This window comes from Gavia stellata, chromosome 8 (assembly GCF_030936135.1).
Source record: "Gavia stellata isolate bGavSte3 chromosome 8, bGavSte3.hap2, whole genome shotgun sequence".
NCBI classification, from domain to species: domain Eukaryota; kingdom Metazoa; phylum Chordata; class Aves; order Gaviiformes; family Gaviidae; genus Gavia; species Gavia stellata.
The window spans coordinates 11,884,239-11,898,455 of NC_082601.1; the positions used below are offsets into that span (position 1 = coordinate 11,884,239).

Consider the following 14,217-nt stretch of genomic DNA (forward strand, 5'->3'; position numbering starts at 1 on the left):
GATTAGTGGGGAAGTCGGTGATTTATTTGCCTTAGCAGGCACTGTGTCTTACCATAGCCCTTTCCCAAATGGAAAGGTCTACATTTTCCAAGTGTTCAAAGCCTCTTCTGCTGCCCTTCCTCCTCCCACTCAAAATGTGCTGTTCCCGGAGCCTCTCCTGCAGACGTCGGGCGCTTTTGCTGAGAGATTGGCCAGTCTGGTACAAAAAAACGATGCTCAAGCAGTGCCACATGTTGGTAGGGTTTGACTGCTTCTTCTCTCATAAGCAGATGTTTTTGGTGCATCCACCCGTAGGGAGTATAAACAACATGTGGCTTCTGCGTTGGGGCTCTCCGGGTGATGGGCACAGCGGCCAGGACTCGTTAAAGGGATGGCACCGACAAATCTGGAAATTGCTTGCCATAACTTATTTCTCTTAATTGGTTTTCCTGTGGCTTTTTTGTGGGTTTTTTTCAAACTAGTTGTTCAAGTAACCAAAAATGACAAAAGCACAGCATTTTGAAGGACCCAAAGCCTGGATGTGAGCATGGAGGGCGCAAAAATAAGTGGCTTGATTTATTGGGAAAAAAATGCAGTATGACCTTTCCCCTCCTGACTGCTCAGAAACCAAGAAACTGGCTTAAAAATCATGAGGATTTTTTTTTTCTTGTATGGTAGGCACAGCAATTTAATTTGCTAGAAGGTGGGGAAAAAACAGGAGTGTTGAAGGGGCTTGTTTTCAAATCCTTTCTCCTCCTCCATAAAAGCTGGGATCATTTTTTATTTCTCTCAAAAGAAAACTGGTATTTTTGCATAAATTCCTGGTCCCCAAAAGTAGGGAGCTTTAGGAAAACCACTTTCTATCAAAAGACCAAGCTACAGAGCTTTTAGTGCACTGAGTTTCAGACCTTTTGGTGCAGCAGCGGTCAGTGCAATTCCAGCAAGGCAAACTCAATTATCGCAGAGGGCAGATCGGCTGTCCTGCTAAGCGCTCGGCCACCGCGGGGTCCCACTTTGCAGCCTGCTGCCAGGAAGCCCCGGATGAAATCAGCGTCAGAGGTTGGAAGTTTCTGCCAGAAGCTGCTATCCCGATTCCTGCTTGCCAGCAACGACCTGGTTCGAGGACCAGAGCTGCGGTGCACAGCACTGGTGTCGGGCTGCCAAGCAGGTTTGCACAGTGCTGGGGTGAGGGCAGAGGGGACTTGGTCTACGGCTGTCATCCCAGCCGGCAGCTGAGGGGGAGAGGCAGAGGCGGCTGGGGTGAAACGAGGACAGCTGGATGTCCTGCCAAAAGCCGCCTGAGTGACAGCAAGATGTGCAGTCCAGCCGGGGCACAGCAGTGTCACGGGGAGGTATTTTGAGGAAGGGAGAGAGATGGCTGTGGGTCTCAGTCCACCTTGGTGGCCTCCTTGGGAAGAGGGTGCCTCTAAGTAGCGATGTGCCCTGCCGCTCCTGCCCCACCAGAGCCCAGACTAGAAGCATTCTCCCCCGCCAGAAGCATTCTCCCCCGCCAGAAGCATTGCTTTCCTCTGCTACACCCTCCCAGCGTGTTTCTGCAGCCTCCCTGACATGTGTTTCGTGTTAGCCTCTGCAACAATCAAGAGCTGGCTGGGAAGTATGTTATCAAATTCAGAGGGAGCATTTCATTTCCCAGTTAGATCTGGATCTTTTAAACATCTAAGCTCATCTTATTTCAAGGATGAGAACAGAAGGAAACATGTCTTGTTATGTTTGGAGAACACAATTAATGTCTTTTGGCTTCACAAACCAGCTTTAATAGACAACATGCAAACTCAAAAGGTTAAGGGGGTTAAAATCCAGGGTAATGTCCTGCACCATGAGACTTCTGCTAGTGCAGAGGTATCTTGAAACACACCCTCCTCAAGGATGCATTTTCATTTTGGAAATGAAACTGGGAAGTGAAACTAGGTTCATCATCGTTGTAGTGGTGGAAAGCTTCCCGCAGGCATGATCTTACATGGCATAGAGACTGCTTAACCACATCAGCTTTGCGTGTGACCATAGGATAGCTGAGACTGGAAACATGCAGCACATTTTGCTGTGAAATACAAGTACCACGTAGTACTCTGCATGCTGCAAACCTCAGCTCTGGGTCACCAAAAGACTCGCTATGACCAGCATGCCACGTTGCCTTGGGGCTCCTCTCAGGTTTTGTCCTGAGCAAGAGGACGGAGTGGATTTCCATTTCCAGTGCCTCCAGGTAGACGTTGAGAAGTGGGACAACTCTTGTCATGCCTGTAAGATAAATAAATGTATCCCACTCACCACATTTCTCCAGTCTTCAGGCTGTATGGGAGATGCAAGGAGAGCACCAGAAGTGGAGCTCACAGTGCTTGCCAGAGTGGCCACTCTTTCAAGCTTATGCAGGCAGTGAAGTTTGTAACATCTTTGCCATTAAAGGTCAATATGGAAATTCCCACTCTTGGCTCATTCCCTGTGATGAGCTTCGGCCAATGACTTCTTGCATGTTGAGCCAGTGTGGCCGAGGCAGAAAACACATTTCAACATGTTTTTAAATTTTAAGTTCACACCCCACACTTAGTCACCCTCGTATATAAGGGCTTTTTCTTCATCCCCTCCAATAAACGAAACTGTTTGCTTTAAGCTGCTGTTTCTTAAATTTTCCAATCACAGTGATTTAATAGGATGCATTATTTGGAAATGGCTGTTTCCCTTCCCTGGTACAGTCATTCCAGGCTCCATCCCCAGCCTGCCAGGGCCTGGCACTGACAGCTTTAAAAACTGAACCATTTCATGAGCATTAACACTTCCAGAGATGGATTTCCCATGGACTTGCATCTTGTGCTTGGCTCTGTGGTATTCAAGGGGGACCGAGCTAAGGTTGACGATGCAGGGGCTCAGCCCTTCTGGCCAAGAGCAGAGAGGGGCTCCCACCCAGGTTGGGACCGTGGGGTGGTGTGAATGCAATTGGCTTGCTTCTCTTGGCCCTCACAGCTCAAATTCAAGCATGAGCACATTTACTAAATGCCATATACACAGACCCCCCAATGCCAGCTGCTTTGGATTCCTTGAAATAGTGCCTGTTTCAGAAAACTGTGATTTATAGCTAATTTGGACACATGCATTGCCATGGAGGCACCAAACTTGCTGTGTGCAAAAGCCTGATTGCCTGAATTAAGTATAAATAAAAGCCAGCCACACCATTTGGTTCGCTTGTGAAGCGGAGGGCGCAGGGGGTCCCCACTCTGCAGTTGCGCCCCAAGCAGCAGCGGTGGTGGATGTAGTTGTGTCCACAGGCTCAAAACTGGAGCTTTGTAGGGAAGGGGCAAACCAAACCTACCTGTACGGATGTGTCTGGGGAAAGGGCAAGGCTGTCGTCGTGAAGGCAAACAGAGCGAGGGATTTTTAATCTCCATCAGATGCAGGCAGGGAAGGAGGTCACCTCTAGAGATCTTGTAAACATAACCTCCTCTGTCTAGTAATGTTTGAGTTTTCAGGCTGGATCCAAAGCAAACAGGGAGAGTGCAAAAGAGGCTGTAGGAGGGCAACTTGTGATGTGCTGAGACCTATAAGATGCTTTGTAAAACAGAAGGTGTTCCCATGACTTTTGGCAAGGGATATAGCCTGACAATCCACAGCCTCTCTGATAATCTTGGAGCAATGGGAGAGGCAGGGAGATCAGCGGTTTTGTGCCGATGAAAGGAGCGTGTATATAATTTATCATGTCTGAGGCGCTTGAGGCTGTTTCCAGTGGGAAAGCTGAGCTGTAATTAGGTTGCTGATGAGCCTCGTATATAAACCCTTCAGCATTATTAACTATGCCTTCAAAGACATCCCTCCTCCTAGGGACTGACCAAGGAGGAATTTGAGCAGTATTTCGCGCGAGCTGATGGATGCCTTTCTGAAACCAGATGCTCGGCAGCCAGCCACTCCACTTACCGTCACTGAATGCCTTTAAGCCTCTTGACTTTCTCAGCCTGTCGCTAAACCCCATAGTTGCAAGGGGTTGCTTTGGTAGAGGAGAACCCTTACTGGATCAGTTTCTTCATCCATCTCTGCTGTGAGCTGCCCTGAGCTGCTAACCCAGTGCTGTTCAGCTGGTCCCAGCAAACCTTCATGGTACTGGCTGGGACGTAGAGGTCTCGCTTGGACACAGGAGATGGTGCTTGTTGATTTAAAATTTTTTCAAGGCGTTTTTAAGTCTTAAGTAAAACTGTTAGGAAGGCAGGGTAGGAAAGACCTTATGAAACGGTCGACCTGCTAGGCTTTTTGCTGCTAAACCCTGTGTTCAAAACCAGCAAGGAAGCGCTGCTCCATTCCCATCTTCATTTCTCTCAATGTAGACAGAGAAAGAGATTAATTAGTATAAAACGCCAGCCAGCCTGGTAAACATAGAAGCCCTCGCAGGAGCTCCTTCTTCTACACCATTTTGAGGGTAATACTCAGCAGTAAGAGTAAAACCTAGAGCTCAGGGTCCGCACTGGGCAGAGAAGCATGGAGGAGGAGAAAACTTCTTGCTGAGTAGTGTGGCCTGGAGCAGGACAGGCTGGAAGCGTGGCTTGGGCCCCCCGATTTACTGGCACAGCAGCTCTGCTAGCAAAATCTGATGCTGTAGCAAGACCAAGCAGAAGACTGGCTGCAGTCTGGCTGTGCTGCCTCCTGTCCGGCTCATGCAGTGAGCAGCAAAATCGCATCAACTCTGCCACGTCCTCTGGTGCCCCAGAGTATTTGTGCGCCTAGTGCCACACCTCTGAGATGGACACATCTGGTTTGAGAAGCAGTATTCAGAAAGCTGCTGCCAGAGACCCTTCATCAGCCTGAATATTTTCGCTACTCCAGTAGCAGTGGAAATCATGGTACTAAACTGCGCGTAACCCTCCTGGCTTAGCCAGAGCCTTCAGACGGGCATGCAAGTGAAGCCGAGGGATGCTTAGGAAACGTTGGGGACTGAGTGACAGAGATGCTGCTCTCCTTCTGTGGAGGTGGGAGGTGTATCGCTCTGCAAAGCCCAGTTACACAGTGCTGGGCACCAGGAGGCAGAGGTAGGTAAGAAAGGCTCATGACAACACACTGCTGAAACGTGCTCTCAGGTGGTAACGTTTGCTTGGTGGTGTCAAGCATTGAATGGGGGCAAACCAGGAGGGTGACAAAAAGGCACGCTGAAAAGAGGAGGATACTTGGGAACCCTCCTCTGGAGTGGGGAAAATAAGAGGGTAACAAGTTTCAGCCTGATTCTGACACCTGGCCGGAGCATGTGGTCTCTACCAGCTAATCCTGTTTGGGCTCTGCAATAGTAAGTGGTTGTTCCTCACATGGACCTGCTCATTTTGCTGCCCTCCACCCACAGAAGGACAACAGTGCTATGCTCAGCAGGGATCCCGGAGGGACTCTGAGCTACGGGCTGTATCTATCTGCTCAAAGAAAGCTGCCCTGTTCTCCCCATGGTCACCATCACTGCTGGTACCTCCCAAGGGCAGTTTGTGCCCCTGTCCTGGCCACCTGGTCCCACCTAGGGAGGGAGAGGTGCCCATTTGTCTTGAGCGGGAAGCTGGAGGAGCTGCGAGTAGGTATTTTTTAGTGCTAAATTTAGATAATTGAAAGCTAGGTGTTTCCTATCACCATCTGTTTGATGCTCTGCCAAGTAAGGTCTCTGGCAGCTTTTCCTGCAGGGCTGCTGGTCCCTCCTGTGCAGGGGCAGCTGCAGTTCCCGGCACTGGCGTGGGTAAACTGCTGACACTTCCCTCCTGCTCTTGCCTTCAGGCCACGGAGAATGTCACTGCGGGGAGTGTAAGTGCCACGCCGGTTACATCGGGGACAACTGCAACTGCTCCACCGAGACGGATGGCTGCGTTTCCAGCGATGGGCAGATGTGCAGCGGCAGGGGCACCTGCATCTGTGGGAAGTGTCAGTGCACTGAGCCGGGGGCTTTTGGAGAGACGTGTGAGAAGTGTCCCACCTGCCCAGGTGTCTGTAGCACTAAAAGGTACAGGTACCCAGGGGGGCATTCAGGAGGGACTTCTCACTGATAGGATGGGCAGCTCTTTGGTTCCTGGGAGACTTTTCAGCTAAGGAATTACTCCCACTTCATTAAACAGGGTTGATGATTAACCCTAGGCAAGCCTGCTGCCACTCGGAGCCCATCCATGTTAAGCAACCTGAGAGTATCTTAGGCAGAGAAGCAACAAGTGTTGTTGCTCAAGTCCTCATGGGTGTTCACATCCCCATTCTTTTCCAGTGCTGTTCCCCTCTGCAGGAAAGGATGGTAACCCCAGTTTTGCTGCACCCTGAGCTGCAAACATTTGGGCTTAGAGACTTGCAAGCTGCAGAGGAGAGGAGGATGGGGATGACTGCCTGCCTTGCAGTGACAGAGGTGTCCTGGGCATCAGCCTCAGACTGGCACAGAGCAGCAATGCTGACTGCCTTGATCTCAGGCAGGATGGATTTTGCAGTATTTGATGTGCAGCTCGTGATATCCAAAGGGCAAACAGACCCCAAACCTACCAGCTGTTTTGCACCTTCATTGAATCCACCCCTAGAACAAATAAATCCATCCTTGAGATGGAGATGCTTGGTCCTGAAGTTGCTCTTTCCTTGCGGTGCAGATGTGCAACCTCCAGACCAACACCCAGGGAGTCCTTTTCCAAGGGGTGAATCTCTACGTTCATGCAGTTTCTGATGGGTGTTTAATCTTCCCCTCCGTGTGTCTTTCTGCAGGGACTGCATTGAATGCAAGCTGTTTAACTCAGGAAGACTGGCTGATAACCAAACCTGCCAAAAGCACTGCAAGGATGAGATCATCACCACCGTGGATGTTCTCGGTAAGTAGGCAGCAGCAGGACTGCAGACGGTGGGGGCCAGTGACTGTGGCGTTGAACTCCTCTTTACCAGACTAAGACAAATCTGTAAAGAAAGCCTCAGGGAACACCTGGTATTTAGAAATATATGTGTGTATGTAGTAGGTATATGTGTATATGTGGTATGTGTGACCCTCTCTCCGGGATGTAATCTATACTGAAGTAAAAATCTCTTTGATTTTAAATAACATCTTACCACATCTAACCACTACAACCAGTGCAAGGAGCAAAGAGAGCAGGATGAGATCAGATAAGGCAGAAGATTAGACGAGCTGTGAGAAAGTGCAAAAGGACAAAGTATCACCCAAAAAAGACATTCTCTAATCTTCTGAGAATTCATCTTGGATGAAATGAGAGAAATAAGAGAAAGCAAAGCTGTTTTGGAGACAATGAGTTCTGTTTTGGTGGAACTGACTGCTAAAAGTCGCCCTGGCAAGCTCCTCTCCTGCCCTTTGTGTCCTCTTCTAGAGGTCACCCTACTGATGAGGGAGGGGTACATACCTCAGCAGATGACTTTCTCCCCCTTCTTTTCAAGCTCCATTCTGGGAGTCCCTGATTGCTATTTAGGGGAGTAGAGGAGATCCAAACTTGTGACAGCTTTAATTGCAATCCTGACCCTGGCCTTAACAATACCCCTTAGAGGGAGGGATGGAGATCAAGCAGAGATAAATTACTGTCTACATCTGACATTTCCTCCTCTTCCCATAGTTTATAGAGGTAGGAGTGCTCTACCTTGCTCACCCTTTCTCTCCCTTCCTCCCGAGCTGCCTGCAGGGGATGTTTTTCCCATTGACTCCTCTCACATCCAGTGTCTAACTTTTAAATTACGACCAGTGGGGTTTACTAACTTTCCCTTTGGGAGACTTGCTCTCATTCTCTCCATCCTCCCTGCAGTTTACCAGGGAGTGCACATACACCGGTACACTGTGAGAGGTTACAAGGAACTTCCAAACCTGGAAGTCTGCATTTCTTAGGAGCCAGCAAATACTGGGGATTAAAGCTCAACGCTCCTGCCTGAGTGTTGCACTATGCCAAAGCCAGCTTTTGTGCTGACTGTGCCCTGGGAGGTGAGGCTGAGCTGTGGTTTGCCAACCCCTGCATGGCTTTCGGAGAAAAACACAGCCAAATTTCTGGTTTAAGACATTTTAGGGAATTACACTTATTCTTCTGTTGAACTACTGCAGTCAGATTGTGGGTGGTGCTGAGCTCTTGGGAGCTCAGGGCACTCTGCTGCTTGGAGATCTGGGCTGCTAGAGAAAGAGGTAAAGCAAAATACTCCTAGAGAAAGTGCCTGGTCTTCAAGTGCTTTTGTGTTATGTAGCACATGTTAAAAGTCCCTGCTGAGAGGCCGAACACTGATATTTGTCACAGAAAACATAGGTCGGCATTGTCCTGGCAGTGGAGGGTGGGACCTTCTTAAATATCGCAATGAACACACCCTGGCAGATCCCAAGTGCCTTTTGGCTCTGGGTATGAAGCAGCCAGTGTTTCAAAGCTTTGTAGAGCAGAGGCATCTATTGTTGGACTCGCGAGACAGAATGATGCCTTTTGGGAGGCTTATATGACTTTCATTGGACACTGCAGGATCTCCTTTGCGTCTACAATATTACATTTCCATGCCTGATATTTCCAGAGAGGAGTTTTCAACATGAGAGGAGCATGACAGGTCCAGCGCTGAGCTGAACCTGCCAACAGTGCACATCAGTGGACTGGAAAGCTTGATGGGACCATCACACCTTTCTCTGTGGATATGTGATCTCTGAAACCTAGTGAAGACCAACAGAGATCATTACTATTGGGACTTTAATCACTCTATCTTTTAGCAGAATAATGGTACAAGGATGGGTTTGAAAGCAGCTGGGCCCGGAGGAACTAAGATTGGCTGCTCAACTCAGAAGGGAATTAGTCAAGAACCATGGAAGTTTTATCTATATTAATCTAATTAGTACTTTGCTTTGTAACAATCCGCACTTCTCCAGCCCTGCCTTTGATACCACTGTGTAGGTAGAGTAGGTTTTCCTGTCCCGAGGTAGGAACAGCTGAGGTTTGTCCACACCACAAACCTCGTCAGGACTCACCAAAGGGGCAGTTGCATCTGGGCTCAGAGCTGTTGAAATGCAGGGTATTAATCTTTCAACTGAAAGCAGGTCAAAGGCATTGAAAGGAAAGACAGACAGGAGAGAGATAAGGGGCTGGAATAGCAGTGGTCATTAACGCAATCATTTTTCAGCGTGACAGACAGGCACAGATACGAGTGAGGAGGAGAGCTGTGGGAAACATGTTCTAGGTGCCTAAGCCAAGGTTGTGTCTTTGCCAGCCAGTAGCATCGGGTGCCCAAATCCCTTCCTCTCCCTTGAAACTCTTAACCCATGCAGGCCTACAGAGATGTGCTCCTGCAGAGCTACCTGGCATGGCCGGAGATGTTGCCCCATCTCCCTCCAGGCACTGTCCCTGCAGCGGGGACACCCCACGAGCTGTGGCCATGCAGGGCGGTGGCTCTGCCGAAATCACCCCTGAAGCTAGAGCTGCAAACCTCAGATGATGGCTTTGCTGAAACTTTGTAATGGCTTTTGTGAAGCAGCCTTCCTCAGGAAGCATCTTACAGTGACGGGAGCAGCAACAGGCTCTGCCTGGTGCTACGGTATATTAAACAGGCAAACAAACAGTGCCCGTATGGCCATGGGAATCAAGTAGTCTCATTTCTTGCAACTCCCCCATCTACGCATCCTTACCTCCAACCAGCTCCTCCCTTCCCCCTCCCTCTCTCCCTCCTCCCCTCCCATTTTGCTCTTAATCTCACGCTTTAAAAACAAACTTCTCAACCATTTCCAGAGCTGGAGCCATTCAGCACAGCTGGAGCACGAGCCATGGGCTGCTGCTGCTGCTGGCCCTGTCCGTGTCCTTGCAGGCTGAGCGTGCCCCTCGCTTTCTCTTCAGCTTTCACTCTTCAAGAAATTTAGCAAATTAAGAAGAAAACGGCATTTATTGCTAAAGCAGACTTGTGCAAAGGAAGAGTGTGTGTATGTGTGAGGTTGCGTCTGTTTGCCATGCAACGTTTGCCGAGTGCCGCATTTTCTTGAGCAGTAAGTTTGGATGCTGCTCAGTTACAATTTGCACGAATCGTGATCAAACTGTGCGGCTTTCCAGGCTTGCTCCCCGTTCCTCCGCTCCCAGGCACCCGTGGGAAGCCCTGCTCAGCTTGCAGGGGAGAACTGTGTGAATTCCTAATACTAAACCTGCCGACTAAGTCAACCAAGTGCCATATTGCAGCTTTAGACATATGCCATTAGAAGGGGTGACTAGGTCAAAGTCAGAGGAACCCACGCCATTGCAAGTTGTTAGGGGGGAATTAGCTTAAAAAGAAGAGGGTGTTGGAAGCATTTGTGTAAGAGATTAGGATACAAGAGTTCTGCAGTCTTCAGCAATTTTTTTAACATAAAAACCAAAATAAAACTCTGCATCTCATTCCAGAAACGGATGACCCAAACGCGATCCTCTGCGCCTACCCAGTGAACAACTGCGTCATGAAGTTCACTTACTTGGAGCTTGCCAGTGGGAAATCCAACCTCACCGTCCTCAAAGAGCCAGGTTGGCCCTCCCTTGGGTTTCCTTTTAATAGCACAGGCTGCCTCGGGAGAGGTGATGGGCTGCTGGGGAGCCTGGTGGGTTGCAGAAAGGCTGGTTTCACTGGCTGCACGAAGGCACGCATGAGCAGATGAACCAGGATGATTTAAAATAAAGAGTTTTTACAGTGCTGAAACCCAGCTCCAAATGCTCCCAACTTAGTAAGAAAGGACTCTGAGAGTGAAACATGCACCTGAGCTGCCAGCATTGCTAGCAAGTGGCTGAAGGGCTTTCTGCCAGCTTGGGATGCTGAAATTAAACCCAGCCTATTTACGTAGCAAAAAACATGACATGTACTGATTTGGAGACAGAGCCACTGGGAGCAAAAAAATCAGAAGGGGACACCTGATGCTGCTGTTGGTTAAGTTGGGATGTTAGGAAAGCCCCACACCACCTATGGATTTCTGCATTGCCAAGAGCTAGCTCTGGTCCAGGCAGCATAAGGGCTGTGTCCCTGCTCCTCTTCCCGGGACTGCCACAGACAGCTGTGTTTCCCAGCATTATTTTAACCACGTGCAATGCAGTTTCTCAAAGAAAACCCCACGTGATGTTGCAGGACGAGCTGGCAAGCACCCAGCAATAGCTTCTCGTGATCTGCTCTGGTCCTCTGAGGCACGGGCCGGTATGGGAAAAACTGAGAGACCACACGTTTTATTTTATTTGTGCTTGCACTTAATTGAAAGGCCAGTAGATTAGCTGACAGTTAATGTGCTTATTTAAAGTGCCTAGTGATCACCTGCCTCCATGTAAGCCAGAAGCTGAGCTGGCTTTTGCCAGAGGCACCTTAACCCTCTGTGTCCCACATGGGTCATCCAGCATTAAAACTAGGCATCGCTGTTGGATGGTGGCACTGCAGCACTGCTCTTCCTCTGAAGGGCTACATGAGGTCCCGGCCCCGGTGCCGTCCATGAGAGCTATGCCTTTGACCTGTCTCTAGCCAGGAATTGGTTTAATAAAAAAAAACCCTCTTTGGTTTCAGAGAGGACTGTTGCTTTTTTTAATTTAGTCACTGCCGCTAGCGCTGCCCTGAGGTCACTTGCTCAGTGGCTGCAGTCCAGGTCGTTACATCCCAGTATCCTGATCAAGGATACACTCGCACCAGAGCTAATACCCTCTCCCCCTCATTACCAGCGTGCAGCTCAGCGCCCAGCGCTGTGACCATCGTGCTAGCAGTGATCGGCAGCGTGGTGCTGATTGGCATCATCCTGCTGGGGCTCTGGAAGCTGCTCGTCACCATTCACGACAGACGGGAGTTTGACCGATTCCAGAGTGAACGCTCACGGGCGAGATACGAAATGGTGAGCCCAGGATGGGGGTGGTGCTGGGGTACAGGGGGGATGTCAGGATGCACCTGCAGCAAACAGCTCTGCAGCGATGGAGAAGGGTGGCAGGTGCGAGGGATGCGGGTGCCTGTGCTCTGCAGTGCCACACAGCAGGGCTTCAGGGACCGGCACATTGCACTGCCCTTCCCCTTGGCAAGTTACAAATATTCTGCAAAATTATGCCCAGCCTTTGTTTTCAGCATGTATTTCCGATCAGTGCTGGAGGGCTGAAGGAGGTGGGGGAGCGGGGACCAAGCTCTGGCTGTGGCGGCAGCCAGGTCGGTCAGGTCTACAAGGGAGCCCTTCTGGGAGGCTTTGGGTGGGGTTGCCCAGCATCTAAGGGCATCATCTGTGCCTGCAGACAGGATGGAAGGTGGGTCTGATGGACAAACTATGGACAAACAACACTGCTTTTGGATCTGAACGCACATTACTTCAGTCAAAGCCAAATGCAGCGCTATCTCCAAATTAATTGGCGCAGGAGGTGGGAATTATACACATTTTTGCCATGACATGGATTTTGTTCCTCACCTTTGTTCTTTTTGTCCGCTCATTTCTCCAAAGGCATCCAATCCTCTCTACCGAAAGCCTATTTCCACACATAACGTAGAGTTCACGTTCAACAAGCTCAACAAGTCTTACAATGGTACGGTTGACTGATGTGGTCTTGGCGCCTGGGATTGCTGTGGACAATTGCTTGACTGTATGTGCTGCTTCCCCACTTGAAGATGGGATCCTCTTCAGGGCAAAAATCCCTTACGACAGGACTGGCAGATGACCAAAGCCTGTTATTTGCACAGTAAGGAGAAAAGCCTGGTTCATTCTGGAGGCACGGACGCTAAGGCAGACTCCCCGCCTGTGCTGATGGACTCCGAGCCATGTGCGACTCCATATCCCAGCTTTCTGGATGTATTAAACCTGCCAACTAAGTCAACCAAGTGTCATATTGCAGCTTTAGACATATCCCATTAGAAAGGGTGACTAGATCAAAAAGCAGGGGAAACCACGCCATCGCAAGTTGTTAGGGGAGAATTAGCTTAAAAAGAAGAGGGTGTTGGAAGCATTTGTGTAAGAAATTAGGATACAAGAGTTCTGCAGTCTTTAGGATTTTTTTTATATAAAAAACAAAATAAAACTATTGCGCATATGTGATGCTGTGAGTAGAGTTCATTGTTTCCTTGCTGAGCCCCCCAACAAAACTGGGGCTTGCTCCTGCAAGCAACAGTGGTGCTGCCTAATTGATTTATTAATAGAGCCTTATCGGTCAAAGCATGGCTATAAAAATAGGAGCTGGAGCCGTGGTGACTGCCACAGAAGGTATGTTGATTTAATTCCCTGGTGTTGACCCAGGGCGGGGAGTGCCACAAGGAGCTCCCACTCCGTGACGGCGGTGTTAAACAGACGGGAAACTGGTGGGAGCCCGAGGGAAATGGGAGTTTAGTCTGAGGAAACTAAATTAAACACCCATTCCTTGGGGTGTGCAAGTAGGCGTCCGGCCCGGGTGCCTGCAGGAGGGAGCTGGGAGCACACAGCAGCTCAGCCAGACCTCTGACTTCTTACCAGAGGACTAGACCTGTGGGGTCCAGTGGAGCGCAGCTGGAAAAGCAGGGGAGCCCTGAGCTTTTGGCTGGAAAGGGAGCTGGGTAAAACCCAGTGTTGTTGCTTCACAACATACATTTTGCTTTGCTTTTGTTCCCCCCCCAACTGTTCCCCCAGCCCCATCCGTTTCCCCTAGAGCTGGGGTTTGGGTTACCCCGGCTGACAGCTGCAGCTTTAAACCCACACAGACTTCAGCGGGGCTGCAGCCGCCAGCAGGAGAGAGAAGCCAGAGCAATTGCTACTGCCCGTTTTTTTTTAATTCTTCTCTTTTTTTTTCTTTTTTCTTTTTTCTTTTCTTTCTTTTTTTTTCTTTTTTTCTTTTCTTTCTTTTTTTCTTGTCTCTTCACCCTGAACAGATCATGCAATAGTCAGCTGAAGGAAACTTGCCAGGGAAAAGCAAAAACAAATGGTGTTCATTGTTTTGAATTGCTCTTCTCATTGGAAAAGGGCCATGGGCCTATCCTTCCGGATTTATTTTTTATTTGTTTTTGCCTCTATAAACAGAAGCTCTTACTTGCTCAGTATAAACAGCTCTCCTTCAGGAACTTTATGGTCCCCCCTCCTCCCAGTAGCACTGAAGAAACGCAACAGACCGCACTAAAAATAGCTCGAAATGGGGATTTTTAGGAGTGCAGCAAGTGGCACATTGGGAGCATCGGCGCTGATCAGGTGAGCTAAAAAACCCAAAACCCCAAATAAATGAAATCTGTGCCCTGTCTTCCCATTTGATTCCACTAAATTTGCCCTAGCAGGGGAGGAGGGGGCATGTATCCTGAAAGCAAGTGCAGGGGCAGGCTCTGGTCAAATGCTGGTACTGCCTTCGTGTAACCCACCCGTGCGTGGGCTGGGGGCTGCAT

At 49.4% G+C, this 14,217-nt stretch overlaps 1 protein-coding gene across 1 annotated transcript in view; it reads left to right on the forward strand.

Moving 5' to 3' along the window:
* Positions 1-12,899, forward strand: part of ITGB5 (integrin subunit beta 5) — a 63,531-nt gene extending 50,632 nt beyond the window's left edge. Inside the window, exons 11-15 of the mRNA XM_059820177.1 lie at positions 5,722-5,944; positions 6,676-6,779; positions 10,287-10,403; positions 11,571-11,737; positions 12,326-12,899. Of these exons, the coding sequence (XP_059676160.1) occupies positions 5,722-5,944; positions 6,676-6,779; positions 10,287-10,403; positions 11,571-11,737; positions 12,326-12,421 (707 nt within the window). The 3' untranslated portion in view covers positions 12,422-12,899. The remainder of the gene's footprint in view (positions 1-5,721; positions 5,945-6,675; positions 6,780-10,286; positions 10,404-11,570; positions 11,738-12,325) is intronic.
* Positions 12,900-14,217: the final 1,318 nt, after the last annotated feature.